The 22,890-nt window shown below is 60.6% G+C and overlaps 1 protein-coding gene across 11 annotated transcripts in view; it reads right to left on the reverse strand.

Moving 5' to 3' along the window:
- KCNQ1 (potassium voltage-gated channel subfamily Q member 1) overlaps positions 1-22,890 on the reverse strand; it is a 321,029-nt gene that overhangs the window by 129,733 nt on the left and 168,406 nt on the right. The window contains exon 12 of one of the 11 annotated variants that reach the window (XM_030331342.1): positions 1,472-3,846. The exons of the other annotated variants lie outside the window; for them this stretch is intronic. Coding sequence (XP_030187202.1) covers positions 3,498-3,846 — 349 coding nt within the window. The 3' untranslated portion in view covers positions 1,472-3,497. Of the gene's footprint in view, positions 1-1,471; positions 3,847-22,890 lie in introns of those variants that run through there. 11 annotated transcript variants of the gene reach the window in all.

Here is a 22,890-nt window from a genome sequence, read left to right on the forward strand (position 1 = left end):
GGGCCAGGCACTGACAAGCTGGAGACACGCGTGTGAGGGGCCAGGACTCAGGTCCCAGGACCTGGACTTCGGGGAACGAGAGCCCATCTGTCCGCATCGCCTCCTTGCTCAAGAAGGGAATGCTTCCGTTTGAGCGATGGCGGTGGGGCTCCATAGCTGGCCTCTGAGGTCTCCTCCCACCTGACGGTGCCCTGGCCTTGATCCCTGTGCCGTCTTTCGCCCGCCACGCCTCTGCCTGTGCGGGGTCCGCCCGGCGTGCCGTCTCCTCCTCGAGGGATCGGACTTTACGAAGCCTCGGCCGACCCTCCGCCCCCCACCTTTCTGCCAAACACCACCCCACGTGGGGTCGGGGCCCCGTGCCCAGCCCGGGAGAGGCACAGACCAGGTCTCTGATGACTGCCCCACCCAGAGCGCGCTCAGGCCGACCAGAGGAGCGAAAGGAGGAGGCCTAGAGTCCACGGCCCGGCAGACGGCACAGTCAGAGCTCACGCACTGCCTCACTGGGGCCGGGCGGGGCCTTGGGGGGCGGGGTGGGCTGTGCGAGGGGAGTGGGCCGAGAGGGCGAGGGGATCTGACCCACGCCAGTCGGGTGTAGAATGCTAGAAGGCTCCTGTCTGAGCCAGCCCCGACGTGAGGGCAGACAAGCGGGACTCTGCCAGCCCAGGCACCGGCGGGGCCGGGACCTTGCCACGGCGGCAACAGGCCCCGGGAAGAGGCCTTGGCGGCCCACGGCTCGGGCCTGGAGACGCTCGGTTTCCCGCGCTCTTCTCTCTCTCCAGAGACTCTTGTGGGGCTGGGGACCACAGGCCTGGCACACCCCCCCCCCCCCCCGAGTGATCGGGGACAGAACAAAGGCACGGTGGCGGGCAGCACGCTGGGCCGTAGCTTTGGCGAGGGCCGGGATCTGAGTGGGTGTTTGCCCATCTGGAAGCAATATTGCAGTAATGTAAGACGGCCAGAGTACGGATATTCTCTGAATACGTGAACTCAGTGAGGAATATGGATTTAATGGGTAATCTTACCAGCAGCCAAAAGAACCCAGATTCCTCCCCAGGCCTTCACCCTGCACTTGGCTCCCACCGCAGCCCAGCCCGGCCAGGGGCCAGCAGCGCCTGTGGCCGTGGCCTCCAGAAACAGGGCTGACCCGGGATCTGAGCTCACTTTTTTCTCGCCCTGGATGGGAGTGGGGGTTGGGGGGGAAGCAGAGACCTGTTCCAGCTCCCGTCCTTGAGACGCCCATTTACAGTGAGAAGGACAACGCTGGAGAAAACGCAAGTGTGTGTGTGTGTGTGTGTGTGTGTGTGTGTGTGTGGTGGGGGGGGGCGGGGAGGAAGGCAGGGAGGGTGATGAATTAAAATCTACCATGGCTACGACTTGTTCTGGAATCTGGGGGAGAAAAAACCATTTCTGTAGCTCTTGCCGACTTAATATAGCTGGAATAATAAAATAAAACAATAAAAACCACAGCGGAAAAGATGACCGGAGCGTTTTTATGGCAAACAGCAGAGGAAGAGCCCAGAAGGCCCGACCGAGCGCAGCGAACAATGTGATTCAGGGAACGCTTCCAGAAGGCGGGAGGAGGAGTGGAATGCAGGTCCGGCTGGCCTGGGGCGCCGGGAGGAGTGGGGGCTCCCCACGCTCAATCCACGGAAGCTGCGTCTCAGGCAGGGTCCTGGCTGCTCTCGGATCTCATTTCGGAGGCTCATCAATCCCTCCCTAACGTAAAATCCCCAAATGCCAAACGCTTCGTGACGTGGTTAATATCACAGGGGGCTTCAGCTGGCTGCACCCCGGGTGCTCTCGTGTCGGTGGGGGGACCGCGCCGGTGGGGCCTCCGGTTCCTCATCCCTACCAGGATCCCCCAGCCCACCCCCATTTACAACCAGGGGGCTGGCCTCACTCTGATAACAGGCTCGCAGGGGTGCAGGGGCGGGCATCCTTCCGTGTCGCCCACAGCCTCCTCCCCATGGCCAGCCGAAGCCTGTCCAGGGGACAACGTGCGCACCCCACGCCAGGAGGCTGCAAGGGAGTCATGTGCATAGAAGGCACGGGAGCTCAGCCCCTCCGGCTTCCTGGCCACAGGGTACGGCTGCTGAGGGCACAGAAGGCCTCAGGCTGTGCTGGCCATGGGGCGGGGTGGGGGGGGCTCCCACTAAAGGCCTCTGTCTAACCCATTTGCACATTCCAAGAGGGACCGAAGCCCTCAGAGCTCCTTGACCTACCGCCATCTTATGAGGTGGGGGCGAGCCTCCGAGAGTCTGGCAGCCAGGCCTCCGGACTCCGGTGCAATGTGCTTTTGGCTGGCCCGTAATCCGGCCTAGCACCCTGGGGGAGGCCGGTGGGAAGGGAGCCCTTTTCTCTGCCCCACAACACCTCGCTGTGACTACGGGGGGCCCGGCTCTGAGCCTCTCTACGGCTCTGGGGTGCTGCCATCCCCCTTCCGGCCTGGGCCCTGGTGAGCCTGCAATGATATCCCTGAGGCCAGGCAGCCCGGACCTCTCTGGCATCAGCGAACGTGCAACCATACCACACTGCAGCCGTCACACCTAGCCGAGGGCTGGTGCGCAGAGGTGCTCCATAAACGCACAGTCTATGGGTGAGTGGGAAGGAGCCATACTCGGACTTTGAATGAGATGATGCCTGCACAAAGCCCCTCCCCAGGACCCCAAAGGACATAAGCCACCACCTCCTTGGACCTGGTCCCCTCTCTGGCTTTCTGGGGGGGGGGCAGGGAATACAGGGAGCATTTCCCTCTTTCCCCAACGGGGAGGGAGACCCAGTGAGCCTGGGGCGTACCAGCTGTCAGTGATCCAACCTGCTCCAGACGGTCTGACCCAGCCCTGACCAAAGGCCCCACACAGGTGAGCAGTGGAACAGCCCCAGCCACCTGTCACTGGCTCCAGGTGAGCTCATCACGAGCCGATTCTGCCTCCCCTCAAAGGCACCCTCCCCAGAAGCAGTGCCAGGACCCTTCCCTCAAGGACTACAGGCCAGATCTGGGACCCTGGAGTTGAAAGGAAATCCCAAAACTCAAATTCCTTTTGCAAGCTGTCAAAGTCCTGTTTCCCTGGTGGTGAGGCCCTAAGATGCCTCGCTTGGTATTAAGGACTCTCCCTCGATGGGGGCAGGCACTGCCATAAAGCTACTCGTCCGGGAAACAGTTTAGTTATTCCTATAGACCTTCCTGGGGTTTCCACACCTTGTACGTAGTCTTGGGGTGAGAGTAGGTGAGACCGTAGAGCCATCCTAGCTTCCGGGAGCCACAGTCTGGGGGTAGTGATCACACTCAGGGAGGGACAACCAAGCCATGAGTAGAGGCGTGAGAGGGTATGAGGGGCAACTTGTGAGCCCACTGGGACACGAGGATACTCCCAGAGAGGGGAGGGGAGGGTATGTGCCCCAGGCAGGGGTGTGAAAAGATCTGGGTCAGAGCAACACTTTGTGCTGTGCACTAAGCTGGGCCCAACGAGGCATCGCCAGAGCCCGGAGGAAGGGGCTCAGGGCTGGGAGGAGCGTGGAGACCCTGGGGAGTTATGGGTCTGGAGGCTGGGCAGGACCAGTGGGTGGGAAGGAAGGGCAGCTGCTGGTCCCTGCTGCCCCGAACCCCGCAGCATCAGGTCCATAAACACACAGTAGCCCCTCCCCAGGACATAAGACGATCTAAACCAAACGGAAAGATGGCTCACGTTCACGGACGGAAGACTTGTTGAGATGCCGATACTCCCCAAAATGATCCACAGGTTGATGGCAATCCCTCTTAGAATTCCACCTGGCTTCTTTGCAGAAACGGACAAGCGGATCCAAAATTTGTATGGACGCTCGAGGGACCCGGGACAGCGAAACAATCTTGAAAAAAGAACAAAGCTGGAAGACCCAGTCTGGTTCGCGTGGTTTGGCCCAGCCCGGCTGCGGGGACAGACACAGGTGAGCAGCTCACCTGTCAAGGCTGCAGGACTCACACTTCCTAATTTCAAAAGTTGCTGCAAAGCTACCGTAACCAAGACGGTGGGGTGCTGGCATAAGGACAGACGTACAGATCAATGGAATAGAATGGAAAACCCAGAAACAAGCCCTCACATTTACCGTCAGTCGGTTTTTGACACGGGTGCCGAGAGCGTTCAGTGGGGAAAAGACGGTCTCTTCAGTAAGTGGTGCGAGGGTAACTGGATCTTTGTATCCAGAGAACGAAGCCAGGCTCCTGCCTCACTCCGTCCACCAAAGTTAACTCGAATGGATCAAAAATCGAGATGTAAGAGCTGAGGCTAACTTAGAAGAAACACTTAGAAGAAAGCAGGAATACATCTTTGTGGCCTCGGATTTGCACGATGCTTCTTAGTTTACAACACTAAACGCACAACCATCAAGAGAACACAGTAGTTTGCTTGGGCTTCATCAAAATTAAGAATTATCGTGAGCCGGAGGAAACCATCAAAGAAAGTGAAAAGACAACCCACAAAACGGAGGGGGACACGTCTGATAGAGGACTGCATCCAGAATATATAAAGAACTCGAACCGCTCAATAATAACATGATACGCGATAGACACTGGGCGGAGGGGCTAACTAGACATTCCATAAAGATGAAGAACAAATAGCCAATAAACACACGAAAAAGACGCTCGACCTCGTCAGCCATCAGGGAGATGCAAGTCAAACCCGCAACGAGATATTTCTTCGCCCCCACCAGGATCCCTAACGTGAAAACGACCCAGGGCAGCAGGTGTGGGCGAGGACGTGGCGGCGTCGGAGGCGTCACATGAAGCCGGGAGGAAGGCAAGGAGCTGCAGCCACCTTGGGAAACCCGTCGGGTGGTTCCTTACGAGGTTAGACGTCAAGCTCCCCCGTGACCCGCCGATTCCGCAACTTGGGGCAGACCCCAGACGAACGAAAATACGTGTTCACAAAAAGCTCGCACGGTAACGTGCGCGGCAACATGCTTCGCAAGCGCTGAAAAGGGGAAACAGCCCCAGATATCCATCCACGGACGAAAGGACAAACCAAACGGGGTGTAGCCACACGGCGGGGTACCGCTTGGCAGTGAAGCCCCCACAAGGGATGGGGGGACCTTGAGGACAACCGTGGCAAGCGAGGAGGCAGCCACAAGAGGCCACGTGCTGTGTAATTCTCCGTCTATGAGATGTCCACAGCAGGCAAATCCATCCAGACAGAGAGCAGATTTGTGGCTTCCTGGGATTGGGAGGTGGGAGGGGGAGTGAGAAGCGACTGCACCCGGGCACAGGGTTTCTTTTAGGGGTGCTGAAAACGTTCTGGAACCAGACAGCGGTGGCGGTTGCACAACGCCGAAACACTGAAAGCCATCGGCTCGCACACTTTCAATGGGTGAATTGTACGGTATGCGAGTGATATCTGAATAAAGCTATTGCGAAAACAAAAACAAGAACTGAAAAGCACAGAACAAACAGACCTGCGGGACCAGGGCGCCCCGGCCGGCCCCGAGGGCAGCCCCCGACTCTGGGCTGCCCCTGCTGAGCGTGGGGGCCCGGAGGGCCGAGCTCCTACCCACGTCTTGCTACGCGGCCCCCAGGCTGGACGTTTCTCGCCCAGCAACAGGGAGACCAGAAGTCCTCTGCAGCTGGGGTGGGGGGGGGGGCCCTGGGGGGGGCCTGGGAGCCGTGCAGCAGACATGGAAGCTCCCACGCTCCGGGGCCAAGCTGACGTGGCTAACGCTAAACAGACCCCATGCCACAACGGGGTGACAGCTAATTCTGGGCAGCGCGCTGAGCCCCTCGCCAGGGATGGCAGCCGCGGGGAGGGGCGGCGGGGCAGGCAGCCCCAAAGGTAATTTGCACACGGAGTTTATAAGGCCCCTCAGCTCTTTTAAACATATGCTTCTCTGATTATAAACAGCTGATGGCTCACAAGATTCAGATTTTCCAGCAAGGCTTCCAAAAAAAGATTACACTCCAAGCAGAGAAAGGTGACGGGGTGCTTTGCTGTGGACGTAAATCCAACCACGTTCTCCAGCAGCTGGAGCCGCCCCTGTTGCCAGGCTCGGAGCATGTCACATCTGTAAAATGTTTGCTGCCATCGACATGTCCCGAGGAGGACTCTGGCCCCAGCCCCGTGGGCCTGGGGAGGGAACGGGGTGAAGGAGGCTGACCCGCCCCCCCACCCCCCATCGGACACCGAATCCCTGCCTCCCTCGAGCCGAGGCTTTGTAAAGCCCTCGCCTCCCGCATGTAGAAGCGGGTCGAGGGCTGAGGTTTGGGGCCACTGCGCACCCCCGGAGGCCTCGCCTATGCTGACTCCCTGTCCCACCTCCCCACGCTCCTCAGAGATTTGGGGTGCACCAAAGGGAAGCTACAAAGAAAGAGGAGGAACGTGGGCAAATTAGAGACAATGGCAAGGGCCCACGGCACAAACGAAACCCTGGTTCACCGCCTTGCCCAGTCCTGCCTGGCCGTGCTGGGGGTCGGGGGCCGGGCTGCAGACCCCAGAAAGGTGGGGACTCTGCCAAGAAGGTGTTCAAGTCCGCCATGCGGCTGCCGCGGAGCGGGTTTGGGCCGGGGGGAGTCGTGCTCTCCCTGCTGAGGGGACCCTCCGAGGCGTCCCCGGCCACATTAGAGAGGAACGTCACGTTCACGTGGAACGATTCGGGAGCAGGGGTCCCCGCCTATTCGTCTGCTGGAGGCGACCTGAGGAGCAGGGGCACACCCCGAGGGGCCTGGTACGTCTGGGGGTGCGGCTGCCCGCACGTCCTCCCCCGCTGGGCACACAAACTCTAGGGAAGGCGGGCTGGTGCTCGCGGGGTCTCCGCCCTCCCCGGCAAATGTGGGCAAGAGTCACCAGTGAACCCTGTGTCCACACCGGGACCTCCCAGGCAAGTGGCAGGGCTGCTGTGTGAGCAGAGCCCGTGTCCCTCACACCGAGGCCGCGTGGCAGAGGGAAGGACGGACAGACGGAGCCTGGTCCTGGGACGCCCATGAGCAAAGCCCGGCTTTAGTACCTGCTGGTCATGTGATGCCTGGCGTTACCGGCCTCAGTCTCCCCATCGCCACGGCAGGTTGCGATGGGAGGAAAGGAATTACCGTCACAAAGCCCTTGGGACCGGGCGGCATACAGGGGCCACTACGCTCCATCGGTTACGTAAAACAGGCCGTGCCTCCCCACTTGGGGTCCCCGGTGCCACCGTCTGCCCACACAGGACAGGCCGTCACCCCCATGGGCCTGCTCCCCGTTCCCTGTGGCTAACCCATGAGAGGGCCCGTCAGTGTTCCCAGGGCACAGAAGGCGAACCGGGCCAGAGCTGGCTGGGGAGGCCCCCGGTCCCAGAAGAACCATCCAGGTGGGAGCTCAAGGTCAGCCCTCGGACCCTCAGGCCGCACCTGAGGAACAGGAAGCTGCACGGACGGGAGGCAAAAGCACGGACGCGCAAGTCTGCCGGCAGCCCCCGAGGGCAGGGTGCTAGGAAAGGAGGAGGGAAGGGGCAGTCGCCACAGCTTTGTGCCCTGCAAGGCGGGCTGGGGGACGGACTGGTGGGCACCCGGTCAGAGACAGACGAAGAGGCACCCTGGCGACCCAGCCCCCGACCCTGAGGCCCGGGGTGTCCTGGAGCCTACCTGGCGGTGCGGGCTCCCTGGTCGCCAGTCCCAGGAGCGGCGAGCATTGCCTGTCGTCCTACCCGCGTGCTTAAGAGCTGGAGTTGGATGTTCTCGGGGAGAAAGCAATCGCCTGTTCCGGCTGCCGGGTTGCATGCCAGCCGGTAGCTTCTCCCAACCAGAAGCACGTCGCCACGGAGTCGCCCCTCTGCTCAAACCCCCCAGGGAGCACCCGCTGAGTCCAAAGCACTCATCTCTGAGTGGGGCCCGCGCGGGGCTGTGGTTCTCACAGGCACCTCAGGTGGACGGCCCCTGGCCTGGAAGACGGAATTCAAATCCCGGAAGAGCAGAGACACGGCGTGTACGTCTGGGGCAGACACTGCCGTGTGGCCGTCGCACTCTCTCTCCCGTGCCCAGGTGCCACCGACCACCGGCAAAAGCCGACGGGCAGGCCAAGCCCTCTTTGCTGCCCCTGTCAAGGGTCAGACTGAACCTGGCATATATCAGCCGGCTACTGCCGAGTAACAAATTAGCCTACAACTTCGCAGCTTAAGGCAATGAATGTTTATTATATCACGTGGCTTCTGTGGGTCAGAATCCAGGAGTGGCTGGGTGGTTCTGGCCCCGGGTCTCTTGGGGGGCTGCAGCTGGGATGTGGGCTGGGGCTGTGGCCTTCTGATGTCTAGACTTGGGACTGGAGAATCCCCCACCATGATGATGTGCTCAGGAGGCCATCGGTGGGAGGCCTCAGTTTCTCACCACACGGACCTCTCCACAGGACTGCTTGGGTGCCCTCACAACATGGCGGCCAGCTTCTTCCAGAGCCAGGGATCCCAGTGGGAGAGCAAGAAGGAAGCAGCAGTGCCTTTCATGACCGGTTTTGGAAGGTGCATTCAAACACCGCCATCATATTCTATTTATCAGAGGCAAATCACTAAGTCCACACCAAAATCAAGGCATTGGCGGGGGGCGGGGGGGATTAAGCTCTACCGTTTGAAGGAAGGAGTCTCAGAGACCGCACGGACAGATCTGAAAACCACATGGCCACGTGGTATCCCAGACGGATCACCCTTTCTCCACATTCTTGTCTTTTTTGTCCAAATTCCACCCATCCTCTGAGCCTGTCTGGCTTGATCAGAACATTCTCAGTCGGTTCCCCGAAGCCCCCCATAGCCAATCATCTGGTGCCCACTGCCCACCAGAGGCCTGGTGGGTTTCACGGCAGTGGGCTTGCCCTCTACGGGCACAGAGCCCAGGACGTAGCGGGTTCTCTACAAGTGTTTGTTTTCACCACACATGTAGACCGAGGGCCCTTCAACATTTAAAAACAATCTACAACCACCAGGGCAACGGGGACGGGGCTTCCTATCAGCACTTTCTCCCAGGACGGCAGAGATCATCCAAAGTCCTTTCTGGGTTGATCCTGGCAATGCCAATGTCCTCAAAGGCCTGGGCCCATCCAGCCCCGAGGGCCGGGGGGGGGGGTGGGGATCGTAGCTGGGTTGTGGCTGTGCCAACGGCCGGCCTAGGCAGGAAGCGGGAGGGGGGGGGCAGACATGCCCTCGGGGGACGCGCTGTGGGAAGAACTGGCCTCTGGAAGGTGATGATGCAAAAGGCTCTTTAGGCGGCGGGTCTGGCAGGGCCCAGCTCGCTTTGCTTTCCCACCCCCCACGCCTGGCATCCAACCAGGACCCAAGCAGGTGCTCACGAGACAGCTGCTGAGTTAACCCGCGTTGAAGCGGGGGCTCTGGGAGGATCGGGGTCGGCTAATCAAGGCTTGGCTGTGCAATGCCTAAACGTACATGCACACAGCACAGCTGCCCTCTTGATGGGAAGGAAGTGACCCACACCCCACACTGCCGCTCATCGGACTGCCTGGACTCGAGACCCCCCCCCCCATCCCAGTGCAGGACAGCAAATCTGCTCATGAGGCCAGCGCCGACCCCCACGCAGAACCGTCTAATGGCATTCCCCCATGATTCCCTTCCCATGTTGCTCTTGGAGAAGGGGTACCGTGGGGGCCCAAGGTTATCCTGGAATGGGGCCACCTGCAGCCCTCCTTGCCCTGGGCCACAGGGTCCCACCAAAGCCACCCCTCGTGAGAGCCCCGCCTGGCTGCTCTCACCCCACCCCCCAACAGGTGCCACCTTCCCCCAGGCCTCCTGCCTCCACCACGGGGTGATGGCAAGTCTCCCCACAAGGCAAGACCCCCCTCCATCTCCCCTCCCACCCCCATTCCCCAATTCTCCCTCCATTCAGCGGCCACAGTGATCTTTCTAGAAGGGGGGCCTGATCCTCACCGCCACTCTCCCCAAACTGCCCAGAGACATCCCCCCCGTGCTTCATCCCTCCCGTGGCCTGCAAAGCCCAGGATGGTGCGGAGTCTACTCATCCTCACTGGGGGTGTGAAGGTCCAAAGCGGAGAGCACGAGGCAGGGAGGTTTGGCAGACGAGGGCTCTGCCCGGGGATGGGAGGCCATGCCACCTCTGGGCACGGGGCAGCTCGGGGGCGAGGACGGTGAGACATGAGTGCCAGGGCAGAGCGGGAGCGGGGAGTCAGCTGCAGGTCAACGCACCCCAAGGTCTCGGGGCGGAGGGGAGGCCCAGGTGGAATCTGGGCGCGCGAGGCGCACAGAGGCCACAGGAGAAGGAAGGCTCTGGAAGGAGTGTGTGGGAAGCAGGGTCAGAGAGACCTTGGATCAGTGAAGAGCCACCTGATGGGGGGTCACGGGGGTCACAGGGACCCCCCCCCCGGGATAGCCGCAGGGGTGCGTGTGCGAGTGCCCGTCTCACTGAGGGGGACCGAGCGGTGGCCGCTGCTTCGGGGGACGTGGGAGCCGATGGCGGGCACCCGGTGCACCAGCCGACCTCAAGAGCAGGCTTCTTGGCGTCTGCATCGGCCCCCGGGGGTGCACTGGGCTCCTCACGCCCCCCTCCCCCCCACCGAGTTCCTGTCCACTTCCCAGAGCAGCTGGGGCAGGGCCTTCCCTGGAAGATGCTGCAGAGGCGGCCACGTGGCCCTGGGCCTCTCTGCTTCAGGGGGAAGCAGCTCTCTGGGAACCTGCCTGCGCCTGAGGCCCGTCCCACCCTTAGCCTCTGGGGGTGGGATCGTGGTGGCGGGGGGCTGAGCCGCGAACCCGAGACGCGCCGGGCCAGGGCCTGCCCTTGTCCCGGCTCTGGGGTGCGGGGCTCCCACCAGCCCTTCCCTCCTGCCCTGCCCCGTGGGAGGAGGGCTGGTGTCCCCCCCACCCCCACCCCCCGGGGACGCCCGGGGCTCTGGGCCCCATCTACACTTCTGTGCTGGCAAACGCGGGGGAATTAGCTTAGCAACTTCCTCTCCTAATCCCCCACCCCCATTCTAAATACCTCGGAATCAAGAGAAAAGCCGAGTGGACGTTTTGAGCCTAATTCTCTTCAGCTGTGTGTGCGTGTACGCGTGCGTGCGCTCGGGTGCAGGGGCTGCGAGGGAACCTTCTGAACCCCGAACATCAGCGCTGGAGGGAGCGCGAGGGACATTCGGTCAGCGCCCCCCCCATCCCCACGCACAGATGAGACACAGCAGATACCCTCTGTCACACGGGAAGCGGGCGTCGAGGCCACCGGGTGCCCGGGCGCTCTGCCCTGCACCCGCCCTGCTTAAGAAGGTGACGAGGAGCGGGGCGCCTGGGTGGCGCAGTCGGTTAAGCGTCCGACTTCAGCCAGGTCACGATCTCGCGGTCCGTGAGTTCGAGCCCCGCGTCGGGCTCTGGGCTGACGGCTCAGAGCCTGGAGCCTGTTTCTGATTCTGTGTCTCCTTCTCTCTCTGCCCCTCCCCCGTTCATGCTCTGTCTCTCTCTGTCCCAAAAATAAATAAACGTTAAAAAAAAAAAATTTAAAGAAGGTGACGAGGAGCAGGCATCACAGCCCAGGGCCCCCGGGGTCACAGAGCCCTCAGGCTGGCCATGCCCACCAGCCCTCCCCACATTCTGATGTGCCTAAGCCGGCTCCAGGCCCCCTGCCCAGCACGCCCGGCCCGGGGTCCGCCCAGCCCTACATGCCTCTGCAGCCAATTCCCACGTGTCTCTTGTCTCCGACGAGACAACAAACCCCTCTCAGTCTTGGAATGTTTTCCTCTCCGTCTCCCCCAAAGGACTAGCGAAGAGGAGGGGGTGTGGCGTGGGCACATAACAGGTGCACCGGGGCCGGCAGGCAGCGACACCCCCACGCACAGCCAGGGGCTGAGGGCTGAGGACGGGCCTGCACGTGACCCGGAACCATCCTCCCTGACCACTGTGTCACAGCGAACGGCAGCAGCCTCCTTGGCCTGGCTCGAAGCACAGTCCCAAGAAGACGGTCACTCGAGCACAAAAGGGCGCGGTGCCCACGACTTTCTGCAGGAGGGAGTCTGTTGGGAGGAAATCCAAGCGTTCGGGGTCTCAGGGTCTGAGGTTGGAGGGTTCGGTGGGGCCAGCACCGCCACGAGGAAACATACACAAGTGAAACGGGCCGCGCGAGAGGCGTGCGCCCATCCAGTCATGTCATCAGAACCCAACTTGGGTTAACATCAAGTCAACTCGGTGTTCACGATCTTAAACACCAGGTTTCAAGACGAAATCCCAGTCAACACCCTGTCACTCTTATGAAAGGGGGATCACCATTTTAAGCGGACTTGCCCGAGGTGGCTTTGCATCCCACGCTCAAGATCTGTGGATGACAGACAAGAGCGAAACCAAGACGTTGGGGAAAAGCTCGCGTTCCCGAGCAAAGACTAGAGGCATCAGATACTGGGGCCAAGACCCAGCTAACAAAACAACAGAGGGGGCTGTAGGCGCTGACAAAGAACGTCCAGAGCACCTTGAGAATTTCTTATCCGTCTTTCCTGCTGGACTGGAAACCCCACCCAGGCAGGAGGTCTGAGACATCCCCCTGAGGACCCTAGGGAGGTGGAAGTGGACGTGGCAGGAGGGTGCCCGGGAAGGGTCTTTGCCTCCCACGGGAGGGTGCGGGAGGCCAGGAGAGGCAGAGGAGGGGGGCTTGTCCCACCCGCTCCGGGCAGTAAGAAGCAGGCAGTGCCCCCTGTGTCGCTCTCTTGCTCTCGTGTCAACAGCTCCACAAGGCTGGCAAGGTCACCTCTACCTGCCAGGTAGGAATCCCAGTGTTGCACAGTGTGGCCGTGACCCCAGTCCCTCCCTGCCATTCTCAGCCAGGGCAGGGGGGACAGTGGCCACTTGGTGGGAGCAGGGAGAGGGAGGCAGGAAGGCGGCGGGACGACACGTGAACCTAGGCTCCCAGCCCCTGGAGCATACTCCATGGCCCCACTGGACTTCACTTACAAAACACAAGTTCAAAGATAAAATTATTGAGAATTTCAAGGTGGTGGCTCCAGAGCATTAAAGCCCTACGTGTGGGGGGCCCTTCTGAGTGCAGGGCCCCATGCGATGGTATTGGTTACAATCTGCCACTGGAATTGGTAGGTGCCCCCAAAACACCTGCCCATGTGGTGAGGGCTGGCTGACCCTCTGACTCAGACGCCCCAGGCTAGGCTTGCTGTACAGCCTTCCTGTGGACTGGTCGGGAGACACAGAGATGACCAAGCTGGGCATGGGCATTGCTCCTGAAAGTCAGAGGACAAGCTGTTGACGTGTAAAAAGATGACGCCATTTTCCCTTTCTCCTCCAGGCTGCACCACAAAGAAGAAAGTGACTCTCACCCTTGGGGAGATTCCTGGCTCTTTCTGTAGACACATATTTCAGGCAAAAGCAGTTGAGATGAATGGGCTCACGGCTTGTTTTCAGTAAGGGATGGCTGCTTGCTCGGCTGGTTCCAGCCTCCCCCTCACTCCCTTAAAGTCAATCCTGGTTGGGGTGGAGTGGGGCTACCAACTTCTGAGAACAGACTGAGGGTTCACATAAGGTCTAAACTGCCCCAGATTTGCTGCTAAGACCTGCATGGAGCAAGAGCCCTGCGAGGACAGATTCCTGACTGCTGTTTGCCACCAATTGCTAGTGTTTACTGCAGCGCCCAGTACCCAGGAGGAGCTCTGCAGATGTGTAGGGAGGATGGGAGGATGGATGGATGGATGGATGGATAGATGGATGGATGGATGGATGGATGGTGGACAGATTATGAATATAGGGATGGGTGGGTGGGTAAATAGATGGATGGACAGCTGGGAGGGTGGATGGATGGTTGGTTGCTTGGATGGGTGAGTGGGTCAGTGGATGGATGGATGGATGGATGGATGGATGGATGGATGGATGGATGGTTGGATGGTTGGATGGATGGATGTTTGGATGGGCAGATGTGTGGATGGATGATGGATGTAGAGAAGGTAGGATGGGTGGTTGGATGGGTGGGTGGTTGGATGGATGGATGTTTGGTTGGATGGGTGGGTAGACGATGGATAGCTGGGTGGATGGGTGGATGGTTGGCTGGCTGGCTGGACACTTGGATGGGCAGGTGGGTGGATGGATGATGGATGTAGGGATGGTTGGGTGGGTAGGTGGGTAGACGGATGGATAGCTGGTTGGGTGAGTGGATGGATGGTTGGTTGGATGGATGGACACCTGGATGGGCAGATGCGTGGATGGATGATGGATGTAGAGAAGGTAGGATGGGTGGTTGGATGGGTGGGTGGTTGGATGGGTGGATGTTTGGTTGGATGGGTGGGTAGACAATGGATAGCTGGGTGGATGGGTGGATGGTTGGCTGGCTGGCTGGACACTTGGATGGGCAGGTGGGTGGATGGATGATGGGTGTAGGGATGGTTGGGTGGGTAGGTGGGTAGATGGATGGATAGCTGGTTGGGTGAGTGGATGGATGGTTGGTTGGATGGATGGATACTTGGATGGGTAGGTGGGTAGATGGATAGATAGCCGGGTGGGTGGGTGGGTGGATGGTTGGTTGGAGAGATGGGTGTTTGGATGGGCAGGTGTGTGGATGGATGATGAATATAGGGATGGTTGGATGGGTGGGTGGGTAGACTGATGGATGGATAGCTGGGTGGGTGGATGGATGGTTGGATGGATGGGTGAGTGGGTGGGTGGATGGGTGGGTGGATGGATGGATGGATGGATGGATGGATGGATGGATAGGTGGGTGGATGATTGGGTGGGTGCATGGGAAGATGGATGGTTGGTTGGCAGGTGGGTGGGTGGATGATGGATGGATGGAGGGGCCGATGGGTGGGTATAAGGTTGGATGGGCAGATGGTTGGATGGACGGGTGGGTGGGTGGATAGTAGCCAAGTGACAGGACCCAGCGTTTAGGCACAGGTGGATAAGGAGAAGGTTGCACCCAGAGTTGTAGTGATTCAGGCAGGAAGCTGAGCACCTGGGTTACTTCCCTTGGAGTGACCTGGTTAGGTTTTGGAGCCTCCTTCAGGAGCCCACCTGACAGAGTCTGGGTATCCCCACCACGAGGTCTCCTGATGAGTGAACACCAGGACACCCCTTAGCAGAGCCCCTGACAGCACGAATATACCCTACAAGGTCCCCAGAGGGAGGTGGGAGGCCGTCTGCCTGCCTTTGTGGACCCATGGGGCAAGGGTCTGCAGCAGTGCGTTTGTGTGCCGAGTGCCACAAGCGTCCCATGGGGTGCCAAGAAGGGTGTGAACGCGCAGAGGTGACCGGGACCTGGGGTGGACATTCGGACCCCAGGCGGGGGCGGCGCACGGCACGTGGCACTGTAGTCGTCCCACCAATCCAAGCCCAGGTGGCATCGGCACTGGTCCGTCTCAGCCAATGGCAGAGCGCGGCACACTGCTTTCCGCACCCAGCCAATCTGCGCGGCAGCGCGCGGCAACCCACCCCTCGGGCTCGTCCAATCAACGGCCGGGAGGCTGCCACGTCAGCGGGGGTCCGGGTGCCGCAGCAGCCTCTCTGAGCAGACTGCCGTCCGGCTGCTCAGTCTGCGCGCTGCTCTCGGCGGGGCCGTCCTGTTGGTGGGGCTCTCCTCACGGTGGGGCTCCCCTCTTGGCCGCGCCCTGCTCTCGGCTGCGGGGCTCGGCTCGCAGCAGGGCCCCCCTCTTGGCCGCGCCCTGCTCTCGGCCGCGCCAGTTCCACAGCTTGCACTCCTCCGGCCCCCGAGCGCTGCGGGCGCGGTCTGACCTGGCGGCACAGGACGGGAGATCGCCGGCGCACCGAGGTGAGCCCTATGTCCTGCGAGCAGAGGTCGGCGCTCTGCTCTGCGCCTCCAGGAGCGCTGGCCCGGGTCGGGGGTCCTGGCTCGGTTGCAGAGTCCGCGTCGGGGATCTGAGTCTGGAGATCGGAGCCAGGGTCTGGAGTCCACCATGCGATCCTGCGTTGATCTGTCCGGGTCGGGTTCCGCGCTTGGAGTCTGCCATGCGGTCCAGCCTCGTGATTCCGAGTTGGGGGTCGGAGCCGTGGTCTGGAGTCCGCCGCGCGGTCCTGCGTCACTGTTCCGAGTCGGGGTCGGAGCCGGGGTCTGGAGTCCGCCATGCGGTCCTGCATCATGGTTCCAAGTACAGGGATCAGAGCCGGGATCCGCGGTCCTGCGTCGGGAATCTGAGTCCGGGTTAGAGCTGGGGTTTGAGTATGCCACGCGGCCCAGTGTCATGGTTCCAGGTCTGGGTTGGATTTCGCTCCCGGAGTCTGCTTCGGGGTCCTGCATCGGGGATCTGAGTCCGGGGATCGGAGCCGGGGTCTGGAGTCCGCTTCGCGATCCTGTGTCGGGGATCTGAGTCTGGGTCAGATTCCGCGCCTGGAGTCTGGCTGGTGGTTCAGTGCCGTGGTTCCGAGTCCGGGTTGGATTCCGCGTTTGGAGTCCACCACGTGATCCAGCCTCTTGGTTCCGAGCCCGGGGGTCAGAGCCGGGGTCTGGAGTCCGCCGCGCATTCCTGCGTCGTGGTTCCGAGTTCGGGTCGGATTCCATGCTTCGAGTCCACCACGTGGTCCAGTGTCGTGGTTCCGAGTCTGGTCTGGATTCCGCGCCTGGAGTCCGCCTCACGGTCCTGCGTTGGGGGTTCTAATCCGCGTTGGAGCCCGGGTTTCGAGTCCCCCTCGCGGTCCTGCATCGGGGATCCCAGTCTGGGTCAGAGCGTCTGGAGTCCGCCTTGTGGTCTAGTGCGGGGGTTTCAAGTCCGGGGAACGGAGCCGGGGTCTGGAATCCGCCTTGCGATCCTGCGTTGGGGATCCGAGTCCGGGGATCAGAGTTGGGTTTGGAGTCCGCGTTGCGGTCCTGCATCGGGGTTCTGAGTCTGGGGATTGGAGCGGGGTTTGGAGTCCGCGTTGCAGTTCTGCGCGGGGGATCCGAGTCCGGGGATCGGAGCCGGGTTTGGAGTCCGCGTCGCGGTCCTGCGCGGGGGATCCGAGTCCGGGGATCGGAGCCGGGTTTGGAGTCCGCGTCGCGTCCTGCGCGGAGGGTCCGAGTCCGGGGATCAGAGCCGGGTTTGGAGTCCGCGTCGCGGTCCTGCGCGGAGGGTCCGAGTCCGGGGATCGGAGCCGGGTTTGGAGTCCGCGTCGCGGTCCTGCGCGGAGGGTCCGAGTCCGGGGATCGGAGCCGGGTTTGGAGTCCGCGTCGCGGTCCTGCGCGGGGGGTCCGAGTCCGGGGATCCGAGTCCGGGAATCGGAGCCGGGCTTGGAGTCCGCGTCGCGGTGCTGCGCGGGGGGTCCGAGTCCGGGGATCGGAGCCGGGTTTGGAGTCCGCGTCGCGGTCCTCCGCGGGGGATCCGAGTCCGGGGATCGAATCTGGGTTTGGAGTCCGTGTGGCGGTCCCGTGTGGGGGATCCAAGTCCAGGTTCCCGGTTCTGGTAGGCGCTCAGGGTTCCAAGTTGGGGGTCAGGGCAGAGTCTGTTGGAGTTAAGACGAGAATTCTGAGTCGGAGATCAGAGTTCATGTCGTGGTTCTGAGTCCAGGGTCCCAGACAGTGTCTGAAATCCGCCCCCTGCCCTGCACGCGGGACCAAGGGCCAGGGGTTCTGGCCTGTCGGCGGCGGTCCCGGTGGAGGACCAGAGTCTCGGTCCGGGGTCTGTGTTGGGGCTCTGTGTCAAGGGTCGGGAGTGCTCGTGGGGTGTCTAGAGTGCAAGTTAGAGTCAGAGTTCTGAGCAGGGGATCCAGGTCGGGGTTGGGGTCCAAGTGCGGACTGGAGCCAGGGTGGTGCTTCTGAGTCAGGGTCCAGAGACTGTGTGTGGAAGCTGTCCGGTTGTGGGTCAGCTGCGGGGCGGGGGGGGGGGCAAGTTGGGGTTAGGGGTCCTGAGTTGGGGATCACAGAAAGTGAAGTCGAGGCTTGAGTCAGGGTGGGGATTCTGAGTGCAAGGTCCACTCGGGGTTGGGGCTTGGAATCCTGGGGCCAGGTGGGGGATGGGATAGGGCCCGGGACTCTTGGTCGTGTCCGGTACTGGAGTTGGTGACCGAGGTCACGGTCTGGACAGTGGCAGGGGATAGACAGCCTGGGAGTTCAGTTCCCCTCCCCCCACCGCCTAGTGCTCCCAGAGCAGGTCAAATTGCCTTTTCTGTAAAATGGGGATGAGTGCCTTCCCACAGGACTGGGGTGGTTATGAAAGGGATGAATTCATCTCCACACAATAGCTCTGTCCTAGATGGAGGGTGACCAGGCACAAAGACGTTGCTAGAACAAGAATATCTGCGTGTTAGGTGCATTTACGGGTCCCTTTGCTTCCTGCTGCGCCTGCGCTGGGCGGAAGCTCCCAGGAGGGGCTGTTCTGTTCTCTGCTGCCTGCCCCACCCCCAGCCCAGAGCCTGATACGCAGCCTTGCCCGGGCAATACTCGCCGGAGGAGAGCCGGCAGGCAGGATTAACCAGATTTCTATGGTGTCTCCAATGCTCCATCTCTGCACCTGTTTTCCAGATACTCGCTGGGACAAAAACTGAAGGATTGGGTTGCTTGATTACGGTTCTATTTTAATGTGTTTCCAAACATGCTGAAGAGAAAAGTGGGCCTGTTTCGGGATTTACGCTCCAGCTAAGAGGGATCTTTGTACATCGGGAGTCAGAGCATGTCCAAATTCAAGTAAGGAGAGCACAAGAAAATTATGAACTAGTTCCCTCACGCATGCTGAAGCCCCGTAGCTGGAGAAGTCCCACGGACTGCATTAGCTAACCGAATCCAAAAGTGTACGCAACGACCCCTAAACGAGTGGGATTTCTCCTAGGACCGCAAAGATGATCCAGCATGAGAAACTCTATCCGTGTAATTTGCCACATTGAGAGACTAGAGGAGAAAAGCCATATGGTTCTCTCCATAGAGGCAGAAAAATTACACGATATAGTTTAATGCCTACGCATGATTTTGGGGGGGGGGTGGATACCACAGAGCCGGCCAGGACCAGAAGGGAACTGCCCTGACTTGACGCAGCTTCTGTAGCAACACTTGACCTTGCAGCGAGCCTGCCAGAGAGTCCCAAAGTGTATCCGTCCCTTTAAGGCGAGGCGTAGGCCTAGGGGGCCGTGGTACAAGGAAAGGGGACAGAGGTGGAGGAGAGGCCCGAGAGAGGGGGAGCAGCCCGTCTGGAGGTGTGTCGCCCATAAGGGGGTTCTCAAGCAGTGCGGCCTCGGGACCTTTGTCCTCTGAAAAAGTAGGGAGGCCCCCAAAGAAGTCGTGTTAATAGGGGCTGTATCTGTTGAGAGTTACCTTCCTGGAAGTTCAAACTGAGGAACACGGGAAAACCCAAGCACATGTTCCAGCAGGGTCATGCTGCCTTTGGAAAACTCCTTAACTCTGTGAGAGCGAGAGCAGAAAAGGCAGTAATGTCTGAGTAGTTAGTATGATGAAAATGGTTTTGACCTTGTGTGAGAGGGCCTCAGGGGCTCTCTGGGGTCCTCAGACCATACTCGGAAATCTGCTGAGCTGCACGAAAAACAGTCAGCTTTTAGAATCAGGAAGACACTTCAGCAAAGGTTTTGGGTAGGAGATCGATGTGCCCCTCCCCCCCCCCCCCCCCCCGGGCCCTACTCCCCGAAGCACCTAGGCCGGTAGCAAGGCACCGAAAAGCAGAATGGAAGTTAGAGCAACAATTGGAATAGCAGCAACGTTTATATCAGGTCTGCGAATCAACAAAGAAGACTTTTGTGGAGCAAATTTGAAACTGCTAGTGAAGATGTTTTGATACGGAGACACATTCTGTTCTCCTGGATGGGAAAGTTTCGCCTTAGGAGAGGGGTCACGTTCTCCCGAACCTGTGCGTTGACTACACCCCTGCTCCAACTTCTAGCTGGAGTTTTTGAGGAACTTGACACACATTTTCTAAAACGCACAAGAAAAAGATCTACAAACGCCAAGTGCACGTTGAAAAAGGAGAACAGAGAAGGCCTTGTACCAGCAGATCCCGGGGCACGCTCCAAGCCTCAGGAACGGTGGGGGACACTGGCTTGCTTCTAGAGGAAGGTGGCAGGACGTAAAGGTGGCACAGCCTGTTGGTGGGGGGCCGTGAAACGGATGATCCGGGGGAAAGCAGCCCCGAGTGGCGCGGTCTGAATGTGCATTCCTGCCCAACCCGGAAGAAGCAGGCTCCAAATGGATGAAAGAGTTAAAAGGAAAGGTCCTCGATGTTTGTTTAGGAGGAGAAGGCCGTGAAGAGTAATTTCATGGCCCAGGTAGCCTGGGGGTTGTACACGGGGACCTGGAAAAGCACAAACTTCGAGACTGAAATTTATGAACTCGAATGCGGGCAAATAAAGCATTTCTGTTCGATAAATCCGTCGTGGCAAAGGTCAAAACTGTTTTCGTCAACACCCGTGAGACGGGACTTGCCATTTTCACTCTCGCTCGTGTGACTTTGCCCAGGTTACAGATGACAAATGACAAGATATTTGACGCAAAACCGCTAAGGGGACAATCACCAAGACAGCCCGCAAAGTCCGGCGAGCCAACGAGAAAAACGGAGGAAGCCGGTGAGGCTGGCGGGCGGACGAGGGACAGGGACTGGCAGTTCACAGGGGGCGGGGGCTCACAAACTTCTGGAAAGAGCCTGAAGTTCATCGGCCGTCCCGTCGAAAACGCGGATGAGCGCGAGAGGCCGCCTTCATCGGGGAAGGATTAGAAAGTAGGGTAATGCCAAGTGTTGGCAGAAACGCGGGACACGAGCCTCCCCTGCGTGTTGCAGGTGGGACTGTCGGGCAGGCACAGACCTTCTGGAGAGCCTTCCAGCCCTTCTTCCTCAAATAAAACATTTCACACCTGCAGCCCAGCGGTTCCCCTTCTGGGGAGGCGGCCAGGGCAGCGCTCGGCAGAACAACGAGGGGCTGTGTGCGCGCAAGCTCGTCGGGGCCCTGCCTGTGGGGGCGGGGGGCTGGAGCCCGGCGCTGCGGTGAGGACTGAGGACTAGACGTACGCTTCGCAGACCGGAGGCGTGCGCAGACAGGGCACCGGGTGACGCCGATGCCAAACGGAGCGGGGGCCTCGGCCCGCGACGCTGTATTGCAATTAAAACCACGCACCGTGCAGAGACCTGCTGAAAGATGCTCCGAGCATCAGCGGGGCCCGGGCGCACGACAGAAATAAACGACGCGGGAGCCACCGTCTCTGGCGGGGGGGGGGGGGGGGGGGGGGGGGGTGGAGAAAGGACCAGGGCGCTGCCTCCCCCAGGCCCTCGCCCGGTGACAGTGTTCCGTGGGCTTCGAGCTGTGAGTCACCCCACAGCCAAGAAGGAGTGAACGGGTGCGGGTCCCGTCACCCTCCTGCCAGGTACCCTCTAGTGGTTTCTATTTCTAGGAAACAATATCCAAATTCCATCAGGTTTTACAAGATCTGCCCTGCCCGCTGTCTGTCCTTGTCCTGAGTTCCCGGCACGCCTGCCTCTGTCTCAAGCCAGCCAAGCGCCTCAGGGGCCCGTGCGCCAGCCCCCTCCGCCCGCCCGCCTGCCTGCCTGGCCCGTCCCCGTCCCCCTGGACTTCCTGTGAGGATTCCTCCTCCCCTTTCAGGTCCCACCTGAAGTGCTGCTTGTCAGGGAGCCGTTCCCCCAGCAGCCACCACGGTGGGCCCCTTGAGCCGCCCGCGGGGTCAGCCCTCCGTTTCACGCCTCTGCAAGCACAGGCCGCACATTTTCTAGCTCCTTAGTCACCTTCGCGCTCTGTGCCCGCCCGTGTCCTCCACCCAGAGGGAGGCCTCACGAGAGCACGGTCGTCCCCTCCACAGGCTCGGCCCGCTGGGTGCGTCGGGCATGGCTCCTGAAGGAAGGAAGGGGCCGGGCCGGGCAAGCTGAGTCCATTTTCAGAGCAGCGCACGGGGGTCCTGGCTCCTCGGACCAGGACTTCCCGGCCACCGTGCTGGGGACATTTGAGGCCTGCGCATTGTGTCACCGGGGGCTGTCTTTTGTGTCATAGGGTGGTTAGCGGCTCGCCCGGCCTCTGCCCAGCCCCTCAGTTGTGATCATCACACTGTGCACAGGGCGCCTGGGGGGCTCAGTCCGTTGAGCGACCGACTTCAGCTCAGGTCATGATGTCGCCGTCTGTGGGTTCGAGCCCCGCGTCGGGCTCTGTGCTGACGGCGCGGAGCCTGGCGCCTGCTTTGGATTCTGGGTCTCCCTCTCTGCCCCTCCCCCACTCACACTCTTTCTCTCTCTGTCTCAGAAATAAATAAACATAAAAAACCCAAAACTGGGGGCGCCTGGGTGGCGCAGTCGGTTGAGCGTCCGACTTCAGCCAGGTCACGATCTCGCACTCCGTGAGTTCGAGCCCCGTGTCAGGCTCTGGGCTGATGGCTCAGAGCCTGGAGCCTGTTTCCGATTCTGTGTCTCCCTCTCTCTCTGCCCCTCCCCCATTCATGCTCTGTCTCTCTCTGTCCCAAAAATAAATAAATAAACGTTGAAAAAAAAATTAAAAAAAAAAAAACCCAAAACCGTGTGCAGACATTGCCACGTGTCCCCTTGGGATGACCCCAAGTGAGGGCCACTCTGGGGACCGGGATGGTCTCTGCTCCTTTAAATGAAACGAGCCCTGGCCTCTGCACACACTGCCCCACCTCACCCTCGCAGAGAGAGAGAGAGAGAGACCCCAACGCAGGCACCCCCTTCCCTGGCCAGGGGTGTGACTCAAGTTTGGCGGGTGCCTCGAGTCCTATGGCCCTTGGGCTGCCACCCGGAACTGTCTCGGCTGCAGACTCTAAGCCATTTGGGGCACGGGCATCTGTGGCCCGGATGGAGGCTGGGAGGGCCCTCTCCCCTCCTGCAGGTTCGCGGACTGGTGAGAGAGTGGCTCTCAGTGGACAGCAGATCCGGAAGGTCCGCCGCCCGCAAGCAGGCCCGGGGCAGGGCAGAGGGAGCCTCCACCACTGTCCTTCCTTCCCCCGTGCCCCCTCCCCCCCCCCCCCCGCCCTTTGGCCAGGCCCCGGCAGGACCGGGCCACTCCTGGAGGACCCCCGTTCCCATCGGATCAGCC

The sequence above is a fragment of the Lynx canadensis genome, chromosome D1, assembly GCF_007474595.2.
Source record: "Lynx canadensis isolate LIC74 chromosome D1, mLynCan4.pri.v2, whole genome shotgun sequence".
Lineage (NCBI taxonomy): Eukaryota > Metazoa > Chordata > Mammalia > Carnivora > Felidae > Lynx > Lynx canadensis.